Below are 14,560 nucleotides of genomic sequence, written 5' to 3'. Positions count from 1 at the left end.
GCAATAACCCTGCAGGGAAAAAAAAAAAAAAAAAGAGTTCTAGTCTGTATTTGCTTTTATCTTTTATGAAGGTGAAATTAAAAAAAAAAAACCTGTCTTTTGTATTAGATGTAAATCAGATGATCAATATCCACATAATTACAGATGTTTTCTAAGCTCAGAGCTTAGAAAAATTCTGCCTGTTTGTGCCTCAGGGCCTTTGTACTTATCCTCACTATGCATAATTCTCCATGGGAACGTTTACAGGGCTGGCTTCTTCTTGACTCAAAACACTCATCTCAGATCTCACCCCTCAGAGAGCTCTCTCCTGAACACACTATTCAAAGTTTTTGTTCCTTCTGCCCTCACCCATCTGATTTCCCTGCTTTCATTTCTTCCTAGAAGTTCCCTCTACCTAAAATGTTTTGTCTTTTATGTTTCCTTTATCTTTACTTATTGGATAGAAAGAGCCAGAAATTGAGGTCGGGGAGATAGAGAGGAAGAGAGCCCTGCTTCACCATTCGTGAATCTTTTCCCCTGCAGGTGGAGACCAGGGGCTTGGACCTGGGTCCTTGTGCATCTAACATGTGCATGCAGCCAGACCACCTGGCCCCACGTCTTATCTTTTGCTTACTCATTTATTACCTTATTACCTGTTCAGTTCTGGCCCATATACTGTATGCCCAGTTGCTAGAATAGTGTCCAGCACTCTAAATATATGCTGAATGGTGAGTCCACTTTTCACTTATTTGCTTCATCATCAATGTTTCTACCCTGTGGACTATATTTAGGCAAGAAAAAAAAAAAAAACTCTGTCATATCTGTGCGATAGATCCATAATGTATTGTCTCAGGTAATTCAGAGCACATCTGGAATCTTTTCATGCTATTAAAAAATCCTGATCAGGAGATATTTAACTTGGTAAAATACACATTTTACTATGTATAGGGGCACATATCTTTTTTCATCTCTCTCTCTTCCTCTCATTCTCTTTACCTCTCTTGCTATTTCTCTCATTAAAATAAACAAATTGATAAAATATTAATTTGGTGGGTTTTGATCCATTAAAAAAAAAAGAAGTATTCTCGTCAGAGGTCTGAAAGCATTTTGAGTTATAGAAACGGCAAGGTGTTCACAGTCCCTTGAGGATTAAGGGTCCAGTATACACTACATCATGAAAATGTAAAACCTTTACTGTGTACCTGGGAGGAAAAATCCATATTCCAAGTGGTCAAAGCTTTTTCTATTCCCCATTGAGACTGGAGAAAACAGACTCAATGTTTTGAAAACAGGGAGGTTAGGCACAGTGGATGTTGTAATACCCTCTCAGGTTCCCCTTCAGTGGAGATGATGTTGAGGACACATTGACCCAGATGCTTAAGAGTTCTTGGGTCACAAAATCTTCAGATTCTCAAACCATCTTTTCTGAGATGTTTGTCATGGTGAATTCTCCCTGTGGTGGTCACAGTAATAATAGCAAGTGCTATAAGAAGGACCAGTAGTGTCATTCATCTTCAGGAATCTATAACAAGTCACTGTGCCAAATACTTCACTACACATCAGATATAATAGAGTCCTATGTGGTCATTCTATGCTTTGAATAAATTCATTTCTTACATCAATAATCTGGCATGCTTTATTTTTATTCTGACCTTCTTCGAAACAACTCTGACAGGGACAAACTCTAAAATATGATATTGATTTATCTTAGAGTCAGGTTTTTTTGTGGGGGGGGATTTAATATCATTGAGATAATTAGTGTGGTAAGAAAAAATTATGGTAAGAAAATTTTCATAATTTTGGATATAATCAAGCCAACATAACTGATTTTCTTTTATTATAATTTATAAATAAGGCAGATAGATGTTCTATATGAACAAATAAACTTAGTCACCAATATTTACAAGGGGAAACTGCATATGGTTCTGAAACCTATTATAAGAGTATTGATATAAGACTAAAGGAACATTAATTAATTTGCTTCTTACTAGAAAATATTTTAATTTTAATACCCTAGGTAGGCAATAATATATTTTCCTTTATTTTATTAATGTTATGGTTTTAAAAACAAAATTAAATCCATGGTGACCTTTTTTTCCATGTGTGTAGAAATTATCTACTAGGGCATATATAATAGAAATTTAGAGAGTGTAATTCTCAAACTATAATTAGGCAAGTCAGTCAGAGACATTGAGTACAAAACCTTTCACACAGACATAGCCCTACTCTAAACCCTTACATATCAGTCCAGAGAACCATTTTCCAGTTTTGCCTTCTTAAAGTACATGTGCTTGCATTCTGTTGTATTCTATTCCATCTGACCTCCATTCACGGATATAAACGACACAACCTCCTTAGGTGGGAATAAGGACACCACCAGACACCACTGAACTCAGTGGTAATATTTTGCCTAATGGTAATGCCAAAATTTTGTCACATGTGCAGTCAGTGGCAGTGCAGGTGTGTTTATGAATTTTCACAGCTGTAGAGTAAACAGGATTCTTTTAAAATAAGTAAGTCTCATCTTAAATTTGCATAAACATTAACGAGAAAATCAGAGAGAATGTTGTTCAGACCTAGATGGTTTATTGTGCATCTAAGCTTAGAATAGAAAGTTCTTTTTTTTTCTTCTTCCAGGGTTATTGCTGGGCTAGGTGCCTGCACCATGAATCCACCGCTCCTGGAGGCCATTTTTCCCCCTTTTGTTGCCCTTGTTGTTATAGCCTCGTTGTGGTTATTATTATTGCCATTGTTGATGTTGTTCGTTGTTGGATAGGACAGAGAGAAATGGAGAGAGGAGGGGAAGACAGAGAGGGGGAGAGAAAGATAGACACCTGCAGACCTGCTTCACCGCCTGTGAAGCAACTCTCTTGAAGGTGGGGAGCCGGGGGCTGGAACCTGGATCCTTACGCCGGTTCTTGTGCTTTGCGCCACATGCGCTTAACCCACTGCGCCACCGCCCGACCCCCTAGAAAGTTCTTTTTTTAGGTATATTTGATGAGAATGGCTACAGTGCATGACAAGTTTATTCCATTTGTCCATTTATTAGATGTATGGATAACAAATGCAGCATATAACTTTTCTCAGAGTCCCTGTCATAGAACACAAGCTCTATTTCTGCAGTGAGAGTTTTCTTCGGTATTCAGACAAGTTGGGAAATACCAGTTATTAGTCTTTGCTATTATTGTCCACAGCAGCTTTTGCCTGGATAACTTGCAGTGATTTATTTTGTAGCATCAGGAATAGTACTTGAATTTCTAATGTTGTATAGGTGACAGAAAGATAACTCACCTGGGAGGCTATGACTCTTTCTACCTGTAAATTCCAGTCCACAGCAGGAAAAGCTCAGTAACAACAACATCAAAAAATAATAATAATTGACTTATTAAAGTAAAACTCTATCACAGACGTTAAATTCTATGACTTTTCCCCTATGATAGAGAGTTGTGATGGTGCTGGTCACACTGAAAAGGCCTTCGCTCACACTCCAGTCTCAGTCCAGAGTGTTCATGTTTATAGCAGACTGCTTACCTTTTGGTTAGTGAAAGACAGCCCAGAAGTCGATGTCCGTTGGCATTTTAGGAACTTGCTCTAAATCTCAATCTTAACATGGCCATTGACAAAGCGTATGTGTTTGGTAACTCCTATAGGAATAGAATTCAGTCAGTTAGAGCGCTGACCCAAATATCATTCCACCATATTAGCATCACTGTAGACTTTTTTTTATTCCCTTTTGTTGCCCTTGTTTTTTTTATTGTTGTAGTTATTATTGTTGTTGTTATTGATGTTGTTGTTATTGGATAGGACAGAGAGAAATGGAGAGAGATGGGGAAGACAGAGAGGAGGAGATAAAGACAGACACCTGCAGACCTGTTTCACCGCCTGGGAAGCGACTCCCCTGCAGGTGGGGAGCCGGGGGCTTGAACCGGGATCCTTATGTGGGTCCTTGCGCTTTGCGCCACCTGTGTTTAACCCACTGCGCTACCGGCCGACTCCCATACTATAGACTTTTGCCATTTGAAGATGTCTTGCTCGCAGCTCACATCCAGCTCACGCTAAGGAGGGTTGAGTGTAAAGCCACAGGTGAAGAGCCATCAAATAACCGGATTGTTGCTCCGGTAAAAACCGATTGTTGCTCCAGTAAAGCCACAGGTGAAGAGCCATCAAATAACCGGGTTCTGGTTCAGCTGGTCTGGAAGAGAAGGGTTGAGAACCAAAATTTACTTATTTATTTACTTATTTATTTGCATTTTTTTCTTTATTGGGGATTAATGGTTTATATGCGACAGTAAAATACAATCGTTTGTACATGTGTGACATTTCCACATAACAATACAGTCCCTACTAGGTCCTCTGTCTGCCATCATGTTCCAGGACCTGAACCCCACCCCTCCACCCCACAGTCTTTTACTTTGGTGCAATACAGCAACTCCAGTTCAAGTTCTGCTTTGTGTTTTCCCTTCTGATCTTGTTTTTCAATTTCTACCTGTGAGTGAAATCATCCCATAATAAGTAAATTTTTGTTTCTGACTTATCTCCCTTAACGTCATATCTTCAAGCTCCATCCAAGATGGGGTGAAGAAGGTGAATTCACCATTTTTAATAGCTGAGTAGTATTCCATTGTGTTTATAGAACACAACTTAACTCAGCCACTCATCTGTTGTTGGGCACCTGGGTTGCTTCCAGATTTTGTCTATTAAAAATTATACTTCTATGATCATGGTACACACAGACCCTTTTGGATAGGCATATTTGGTTCCTTAGGATAGCTCCCCAGGAGAGGAATTGCTGGGTCATAGGGTTAAGTCCACTTCTAACCTTCTGAGAGTTCTCCAGACTATTCTCCACTGGGGTTGGGCCAATTGACATTCCCACCCGCAGTGCAAGAGGGGAGAACCAAAATTTATATCTGCAACAGTTTCCAGGTGAAGATGATGACCCCAGAGCCCTACACTGAAAACAGCTATTCACAGAAAACTTGGTTTTCAGTCCACACAAGAGAACCTGTGCATTCCTGGAGTTATCCTGCAACACAAACCCCAAAGAGCTGTGAAGGTAATGAGAACAGGATGACCACATCTCTACGTCTTAGAGCAGCATTGCCAGTGAGGACCTCAGTGTGTATGCATGCATGGGAAAGGTGACACTCCACCACACACCCCTAAAACCACTGTGACTTCCTGCCCATCAGGGGCATTTTTGAGAATAGCTACTAGGCTCAGACAGAAGACTGCAAGACTGCACATTCAGTTGCTTGCTGAATCAGGGGGAGAACCAGGGTCCTCTGAATCCCAGCGGCTTTATGTTCCCTACAGCATTACTAGTTGCCTGGAAGCTGCCCTCAAATGCACGATCATTTCTCATTAAGTTACTAGTATTGGCAAGAAAAGTTTAAATGTATTTTTTTCTCTCTGCTCATTGAGTAGATTGATTTCTTCTGTGACTTCTTACGCTCTTCTTCCTAAGTGCAGAAAATTCCCACTCAGCCTCACTTTTGCCTTTGGTAAGATTAAGCTTTACGTTTTTGAACCTGTGTTCACTGTTATTAATAGAAACTTTGAAACAATCTGCACAACGACTTTTTTATGTATTTTCGTGGCTTATGGATCCTACAGGTAGTGATTCTTACTGCTAGCTTAATGTTTTTTGAACAGCCTATAACCAATATATTTTGTGAGCACAGAAGGATTTTATTTACCTCTGAGCATTCTGTTCATGTTTTCTGCTTTCCCTCTCATGTACTTATCATCTGCTTTCTACAGACTCATATTTCCTCTAATAATTTAGACCATTTGTTTTTCCTAATGGCAACGTTCTCTTTGGGGCACTGAGACCATGACACCTCTGAGACTGATGTAAAGAACAGAGTTGCGCCTCGTACCATCTGCAGACACTACTCCTGTACTCTCTGCAGTGAGACAACCATCATGAATGTTAACCCCAAGCTGTCTATGCTCACCCATTGAACATGGGTATGACATGGCTAAAATAGCACTTTCTTCTCCTTATAAACAGTAGACCTGATATTTATTGTGAATTTAAGAAAGTAGATGTTAGTCTGAGGTTCAGTCACAGACCCACAATAGATGAACAGATTTCTGGTCTGGGAGAAGAAAGAATTCACGGCCCCAATAAAGTACCATTTTAAGGGATAATTAGCACATCTTCTAACTGTCTTCTACAACAGCTGTTCGGTGAATAGATTGTATGATGCAAAGAAGCCATTATGCATAATACAATGTTGAGCGATAAGTTAGACATGACTCTTCATTTGCCTCGAAGGAGGGAATAACAAGGCATTCTACATGGCATTTACTACAACCACCTTTAAACTTTTTATTAGTGTTTTCACAATAGTTTGCAAAATTATAAGATATAGGGGTATAGTTGCCATATAACACCCACCACCAAAGTTCTGTGACTTCCACAATGATAACTACCACAGTTCTCACAAAGGCTGAGAGACATGTTGATTCCTTCCCCTTCTCCTTCTCCGTCTTCTCCTTCTCTTTCTCCTCCTCCTTCTTGTAAGTTCATGTCTTTTACAACCAACTTTTAATAATCATTGTGGTTATTAGAATGAAAGAAAGAAATGGAGGCATAAGTTTTGCTCTTTGTAGGTGGTAATTTGAACTGGTTGGATATGAAAAGTTTCTTGAGTTCAACGATAAATAGGTATCTAGAGAAATGGGTATAGATCCAGAAATAACATAGTTACAAATCAAAGATTCCCATAATTTCTGGGTAATCTTAAAGGCCTAAAATAATTATCATAAACTAATACATCCCATATGAATGATCAATTTATAGAGTCACAACTCAGTGTTCACATACAAATCAGGCATAGGTACAATGGTTTCCTCATATTCCACCTCGTAATTTTTTTTTTTTTTTGGCAACAGAGAAAATCCTGTATTCTAAAAGATGACGGTTTTTGTTTTCACTCCTCAGAATTCAGTTGCTAATTTTGGTCAGTCAGCAGCTTAGGTTTCTATTTAAATATGAGGAGACATAACGTTACTTTATGACCCGACGGCTATCTGAATTCGAGTTGCTTTCCAACCTGCAAGGTTGTTAAGAATATCTCCATAATATTACCGAAGGATACAGATACTTAGTGATTTCATAGCAACAGCTAGCAGGGAAGCTGCCCAGTCGATGATATATACAATGTAAATACATGCACGTTGGTCACACACCTGTTCCTAATTTCTATTTTCCCATCTCCTTTCTCTGCCTTCAGAATCTAGCTCGGAAATTTTCTAGCTCCATTTCCAACCCTAACTGTGCTCTGGAAAATCATTATATGGTAGGCATCCTAATAATTCATTAATATTGTACTTACTTTTTCCCATGTTTTAATTACCCTTCTTTTGCCTGCTCGGTTAATCTGCCATTTATTCAGGATTGAATTCCTACCAGTTATTTTTTCTCTTTCTCCACTAAGCTAGTTGCCCGGTGTTCCCACAACTCAGTGCACACTCCTACCTCTCTGATATCTATCCATTGACTTTTAATTTACTACCTTAATTTATCACATCTGTTCCCCTGCACCCCTGTAACTCTTCTTTTTATATACTTATGTTTATTTTTTTTAATTTTTTATTATCTTTATTATTGGATAGACAGAGAGAAATTGAAAGGGAAGGGGGAGATAGATAGGGAGAGAGTGAGACACCTGCAGTCCTGCTTCACCACTCGCAAAGCTTTCCCCCTGCAGGTGGGGACCAGGGGTTAGAACCTGGGTCCTTGTGCATGGTAACATGTGCTCAACCAGGTGTGCCACCACCCATTCCCCCAAGAGTTCTATTTATTATTGAGTAGAGACAGAGAGAAATTGGAAGGGGAAGAAGGGATAGGGAAATAGAGAGACACCTGCAGTTCTATTTCACCACTTGTGGAGCTCTCCCCCTGCAGGTGAGGGCCAGAGGCTTGAACTCCAGTCCTAGTGCAGTGTAATATGTGCACTTAACCAGGTGTGCCACTGCCTGGCCCCTCAACCCTGAAATTCTTTGGGTGAGAAATCATATCTTTGTACCTGGTGTCTAGTTGATGATCAGTATTTGCTGAATCTGTGGACTGGACTGTGCTTCTCGGTGCAGTTACAACAAGCTATACCTCTCCTCCTTATCAATAACAGCACCCTGCCTTTTGCTTCAGCAACCTCCGACCCCTCTAGCTTTGCCTCCAGTCTGACTCACTCCCACCCCAGTCCAAATCATTTCCCAAAATGGCCAGTCTAAACTTCAGCTCTGATCTCTCTACCTTTACTTACAAAATGAAGAGCAAGGCTTGTAAAGGGACAGACAAGTCTCTTCCCTCAGTAAGTCCCTGCCTCACCCTACTCTCTGCCTTCCACTTCATCTTCTATCCTTCCACTTCATGTTCCCCCTCCCCCCGCCTTAAAATGCCAATCATTTGACCACACCTCAAAGGGCTGTCTCTCACCTCTGACTAAAAGTGGTTTGAGAAGTCTTGTCTCTGAGTTGCCCCACCTCCTCCCCAGTCAACCTTTAACCATCCTTAAAGACTCAGTTACCACTTACAGGCCTTCCTCAGCTGATCCATCCTCCAGTGTCCAGTTTAGGTAACCTGTTCTGGGCTCCCTGCTCCCTTCCTTATAGCACTGGTTACCTTTGGGTAGAAAGCAACTGGTAGAATAATCTGACTGGATGCACCTCAAAGCAAGAGGCTCTTAGCTCCTTCACATGTGTACCTCTGGAGCTCAGAGACCTGAGGCTCTTAAAGACAGAATTTGTCTTAGCTTTGGTTGAATACCTCACCCTTTCCTGGATTTCTTCTGCTTTTAATAGCATCCATTTTCCGTACAGGGACCCAACAAATGTTGACTAGAAAGGAGTAAATTATGCATGGGGGAGAGGAGGGGCATTGTACCTTCCTGCATCTGAAAACTAGAATAATATCATATATGCCACGGAGGATTTTTCCCCCTTTTTTTTTCTTTCTTTTTTTTAAGCATAACCTTTTTTCCCCCTTTCATCACAGGAGTGCTCTCAATTGCTTGTTTAAACTGGATGATAGACTGAAAATACAGAAATATAAAAAATTTCAGCTAACTAATGTGCCATGACAATAGGCAATTGGTAAGAGTAGCACTATTGTATGTAAGAAAATAGCATGAAACTCAATAAAAAGATAGATGTTCAGGTTATTAAATGGAGGACTAGACAGAAAAAGGAAATGAGATGTGTAGGCATGTGGTAACACAGTATTTGTCTACATACAACTTGGGTGAAATCTGGTTTAAGAGTTGGTATGTTTCCGTAATGCTAACCTCTCTACTTGAAAATCAAAGGTATTGGGCTAAATTAAATGCTATAAATGCTTTTTTTTAGGGTTTTTTTTTTCCCCCTCAACTCTGAAGTCGACTCTCTTTCTGTGTAAATTAAAAAAAAATTTTTAAATGCACCCCTTTGGAGAGCTTTCTAATAATGTGCCATCAAATCATAAGGTATTGGCCAGGCTTGTTTCCTTCCCTCTCTCAAGCATTTCTTTCCCCTCCTGCCTAGCTCACTCATCATCCTGCACATGCAGGACCCGGCCCCCCTATAGGACCTGCTTCCCTCCCTACTATGCTTTTTCTTGGTGGTATCCTAATGCACTCATAGTCTCCTCTGTCTTCTTGCAGTAATGTCCAGGGTTAGTGGCATCTGAATAGGGTCTCACTTACAACCCTGAACCCACTGACTTCTAGGAGCCACAGACCATCGGATGTTTGTGTGGGTAGCCAATGTTATGCAGGTCTGTGGAGAGATTCACAAGCAGAATGTGTAAAGAAGCAAAGAGGTTTATTGGAAGTGCACTGATCAGAGACAGACAGCAGACAGAAGGCAGAGAGAAATCGGCTGGAGTTGACATGGGGAATCTATGGCTGGTCCACTGTGGGGTTGCTCTTTAACTTCTGCTTATCCATTCTCGATTTATTTGGCAAGACATCAGTCCCGTGACCAAGGGCTCACTTCTTTGAAGATGATGTTTGTCCATGGTGTTCTGTCTGGTTAGAGAAATACTGTAAAATCAGGACACAAGAATGAAACAGAGAACAACCAGACACATTGGAAAATGCCTAGCACTGGGAAAACAAGACATGAGGATGTGAAAACAGAATGGGATGGAAAGTGTGTGATTAGCCCTCATATATTTCACCAGAATACTGGTACTGAATACATGAACTGAAGTGGCCCCTTGAAACCATCTACTGGTAAAAGGCCAAGTACCCAGACCTTCCTTTTAGCCTCATCACAAAAGAAAAGACATTGCAGGGGTGGGGCTGCCCTTGGTTAAACACACGGATCACCATGCACAAGCATCCGAGTTTGTGCACTCCCCACCCCCACCTGAAGGAATGATGATGCTTCATGAGCAGTGAAGTAAGTCTGCAGGTGTCGCTCTTTCTCTCTCCCCATCTCCCCTCTCAATTTCTTCCTGTTCAGTCAAGTAAAAAAGAAAAATATAGCCACCAGGAGCCGTGGATTCTAGTGCAGGCACTGAGCCCCAGCAATAACCCTGGAGGCAATGAAAGGAAGGAAGGAAGGAAAGAGAGAAGGATAGAATAAAGGAAGGAAGGCAGACAGAGGGAGAGGGGAGGGAGGGAGGTAGAGAAGAGAAGAGAAGAGAAGGGGAGGGGAGGGGAGGGGAGGGGAGGGGAAGGAAGGAAGGAAGGAAGGAAGGAAGGAAGGAAGGAAGGAAGGAAGGAAGGAAGGTCTTCTTCTCACTTCTTATAAAATTTTATCACCTGAACTCAAAATGTCATTGTTGTGTTAGGGCCAAAGTAAGGGACCTAAAAAGTCCATCTGTATCTGAATAAAGCTCAGTTTGTTCCCACCCATGCTGATGTCTACATGGGCTTTATTCCAAGACATGAGACTGGAATGTGGACTCTGTATTCCAACTCCATCACTCCCACCACCATGGCCCAAAGCTGAAAAACAAACAAACAAACAAAAAACAGGAGCCTTCTTTTTCTACCACTTTACTCTTCAGATCCCAACTAACATTAAACCTAGAAATTCAGCCACTCAGCCCTGTCCCTGTGTAATTCCTGGTATACAGTTTCCAGGGACAACAGGTGACTTGTGGATGAAGACATGCAGGGAATTACTGGATTTTCATCTTAAGCTCCTGAAATTGTTGAATGTTATGTCCTGGAGTGTCTCCAGGTAGTGAAAAAAACTGTGGAGTTCCCATTTTCACTTGGTAGGAAACTGGTGGGACCCTGAGAGGAAGGCTAAAAATGCTCTGTCTCACAGGAGGAAGTGACATCCTGTGAACCCTTAGTACTGACTCCCCCATGGCAGGGCTCTGGCCAGTCGGTCAGTATGATGTGGTAGACTGATAAGTGTGGCGTGGATTTTTTTTCTTCCTTCCTTCCTTCCTTCCTCCCTTCCTTCCTTCCTCCCTTCCTCCCTTCCTTTTTTCCTTTCCTTCCTTCCTTCTTTCTTTCTTTTTTGCCACCAGGGTTATCACTGGGGCTGAGTGCCTGCACTACGAATCCACTGTTCCTGGAGACCATTTTTCCCACTTTTGTTGCCCTTGTTGTTATTGTTGTTATCATTGCTGTTGTCGTTGTTGGATAGGACAGAGAGAAATGGAGAAAGGAGGGGAAGACAGAGGGGGGAGAGAAAGACAGACACCTGCAGACCTGCTTCACCGCCTATGAAGCAACTGCCCTGCAAGTGGGGATCCAGGGACTCGAACCGGGATCCTTACGCCCGTCCTTGTGCGACATGTGTGTTTAACCCACTGTGCCACTGCTTGGCCCCATGGCAGTTTTAGAAATAGTAATGACAAGAGATTTACCTCCAAAATATTTACTCTTTTTTTTTTTTTTTTGGTAAATATTCCAGATCCAAACTCCTACCAAGATCCCAGTTATCTTCAACTACCCCCTGGAAAAGTTGAGTCAATAAATGTTGAATAAGAGGACTAATTCCCTTCATGCAGGTTTCATCCCAGTGACTTACACTCACCCCCCCAAAGGCTCAATCACACAGTGTTAATCGTTTTCGGGGTTAGGGTTTCAACAAACGAATTTGAGCAAGGAGAGATTGCATAAGACCCAGAGCAGAAAGCTACAACTAGTTAATAGCAACCTAAGATGAAAGAAGTCAAACTCTTTGTTTTGTTTGCTTGTTTTATTGTTATAACCAATTTCTTTGGAATTTTGGTTGACTTTCAAAATGCCATAGTTAGGATATATTGTACCATACAAGGCCTAACCATGATTTATGTCATTTAATGCTATTTACAAATAACTGTATCTTATATGCTGGCAAGAAAAGTTGCTTCTGGTCACCCTGGTCTAAGATTATAGATGATTTACAATTTCAAAGAAGAAGTCATTATTAGAAATGTATTAACAATTTAGGCCCACTGTTAAAATTCAATCAGGTTACCAATTTGAAACCTTAAGTGCTTAGATTGAAGGAATATATACTCAGAACTGGGGTCTGTGCATCAAAAAGTTTGAGACATTCAATCTATTTCTCCCCTCTTATCTTGATTAGTGATTTATAAAACTATAAGTTAATAGGAGTGTATATTAACATCATTCCCACCAGCAAGGGTCTGTGTCCATTCTCCCAATCCCCTCTATTAAAGCTGAAAATATAACCTCCACCTCCACCAAGAGTTTTTTTTTCCTTTGGAACAATACTCCAAACTCTATCAATTTCTGCTTTGTGTTTCCCTTTATGTTCTTGATCAGTTTCTGTTTATGGGTGGGATCATCCCATACTCAATTTTCTCTTTCTGGAAGTCAAACTCTTTTTTTTTTTTTTTTTTTGACTGGACATTTCTTTTTTTTTTTTCTTTATTGGGGAATTAATGTTTTACATTCAACAGTAAGTACAATAGTGTGTACATGCATAATATTTCTCAGTTTTCCATATAACAATACAACCCCCACTAGGTCCTCTGTCATCCTTCTTGGACCTGTATTCTCTCCCCCCCCACCCTCCCCAGAGTCTTTGACTTTGGTGCAATACACCAACTCCAGTTCAGGTTCTACTTGTGTTTTCTCTTCTGATCTTGTTTTTCAGCTTCTGCCAATAGTGAGATCATCCCATATTCATCCTTCTGTTTCTGACTTATTTCACTTAACATGAATTTTTCAAGGTCCATCCAAGATCGGCTGAAAACGGTGAAGTCACCATTTTTTATAGCTGAGAAGTATTCCATTGTGTATCTAGACCACAATTTGCTCAGCCACTCATCTGTTGTTGAACCAAACTCTTTTTTTTTTTAATTTCTTTATTGCGGGATTAATGGTTTACAGTCGAGAGTAAAATACAATAGTTTGTACATAGGTCACATTTTCCAGTTGTCCACTTTTCCATTCAGCCTCCACGAGGTCCTCCTCTGCCATCCTGTTCCAGGACCTGAACTCCCCCCACCAGCCCTGAGTCTTTTACTTTGGTGCAACACACCAACTCCAGTCCAAGTTCTGCTTAATGTTATCTCCTCTGTTTTTTGTTTTTCAACTTCTGTCTATGAGTGATATCATCCCATATTCATCCCTTTGTCTCTGATTTATCTCATGATATCTTCAAGCTCCATCCAAGATGAAGTAAGAAGATGAATTCACCATTTTTAATACCTGAGTAGTATTCCATTGTGTATATAGAATACAACTTACACAGCCATCCATCTGTTGTTGGACACTTGGGTTGCTCCTAGAAGTCAAGCTCTTTTTTTTTTAAATTTTTTATTTATAAAAAAGGAAACTGACAAAACCATACGATGAGAGGGTTACAGCTTCACACAATTCCCACCACCAGAACTCTGTATCCCATCCCCTCCCCTGATAGCTTTGCTATTCTTTAACCCTCTGGGAGTATGGACCCAAGGTCATTGTGGGTTGCAGAAGGTGGAAGGTCTGGCTTCTGTGATTGCTTCCCCGCTGAACATGGGCGTTGACAGGTCGATCCATACTCCCAGCCTGTCTCTCTCTTTCCCTAGTGGGGCAGGACTCTGGGGAAGCGGAGCGCCTAAGGCACATTGGTGGGGTTGTCTGTCCAGGGAAGTCTGGTCACATCCTGCTAGCACCTGGAACCTGGTGGCTGAAAAGAGAAGTTGAACTCTTAACCCTTAGGCTAAGCTGCTTCCCCATAAAGGCCCCCATAAGACTGAAATGACTCATCATTCCAGATCACATTTTGCTACAACTCCAAGCAAATTCAAATGCACAAATGCAGAGCTGTCCCCTAGTAGGTTTCTTTCAAATTTACCTTTTTCTCACTAATCCCTGCCTCAAAATCCCCTTTCTGGATCTATCTAAAGCTCCCTCACCAGCTGCCTCCTGCTTCTCCTCCTTCCTTGCTAAATCACTTTCCCTGTTTGACTATGAACTCAAGGAGGGTAGAAAGATATGACTAATTCACACTTTTACAGCTGGCAAAATAGGTTGCCAATGCCTATGTCCAGCAGAAAAGTAATTACAGAACCCAGAACACCCCCCTTCTGCATCCCAAAAAGAATTTTGGTCCATACTCCCAGTGGAAGAGAAATGATAGCGGAAAATGAATAGAGGGCTCTGAACACCAACTTCATCAGGACTTG

General features: G+C 41.0%; 1 protein-coding gene across 1 annotated transcript in view; it reads left to right on the top strand.

The window, feature by feature from the left end:
• The window catches only part of POU6F2 (POU class 6 homeobox 2), a 591,094-nt gene that overhangs the window by 494,446 nt on the left and 82,088 nt on the right, over positions 1–14,560 (top strand). Inside the window, exons 12-17 of the mRNA XM_060195767.1 lie at positions 1,310–1,421; positions 3,420–3,516; positions 4,018–4,097; positions 4,970–5,035; positions 7,224–7,289; positions 10,004–10,119. Coding sequence (XP_060051750.1) covers positions 1,310–1,421; positions 3,420–3,516; positions 4,018–4,097; positions 4,970–5,035; positions 7,224–7,289; positions 10,004–10,119 — 537 coding nt within the window. The remainder of the gene's footprint in view (positions 1–1,309; positions 1,422–3,419; positions 3,517–4,017; positions 4,098–4,969; positions 5,036–7,223; positions 7,290–10,003; positions 10,120–14,560) is intronic.

The sequence above is a fragment of the Erinaceus europaeus genome, chromosome 8 (assembly GCF_950295315.1).
Source record: "Erinaceus europaeus chromosome 8, mEriEur2.1, whole genome shotgun sequence".
Taxonomy (NCBI): domain Eukaryota; kingdom Metazoa; phylum Chordata; class Mammalia; order Eulipotyphla; family Erinaceidae; genus Erinaceus; species Erinaceus europaeus.
This window is presented reverse-complemented; position numbering and strand designations above follow the sequence as displayed.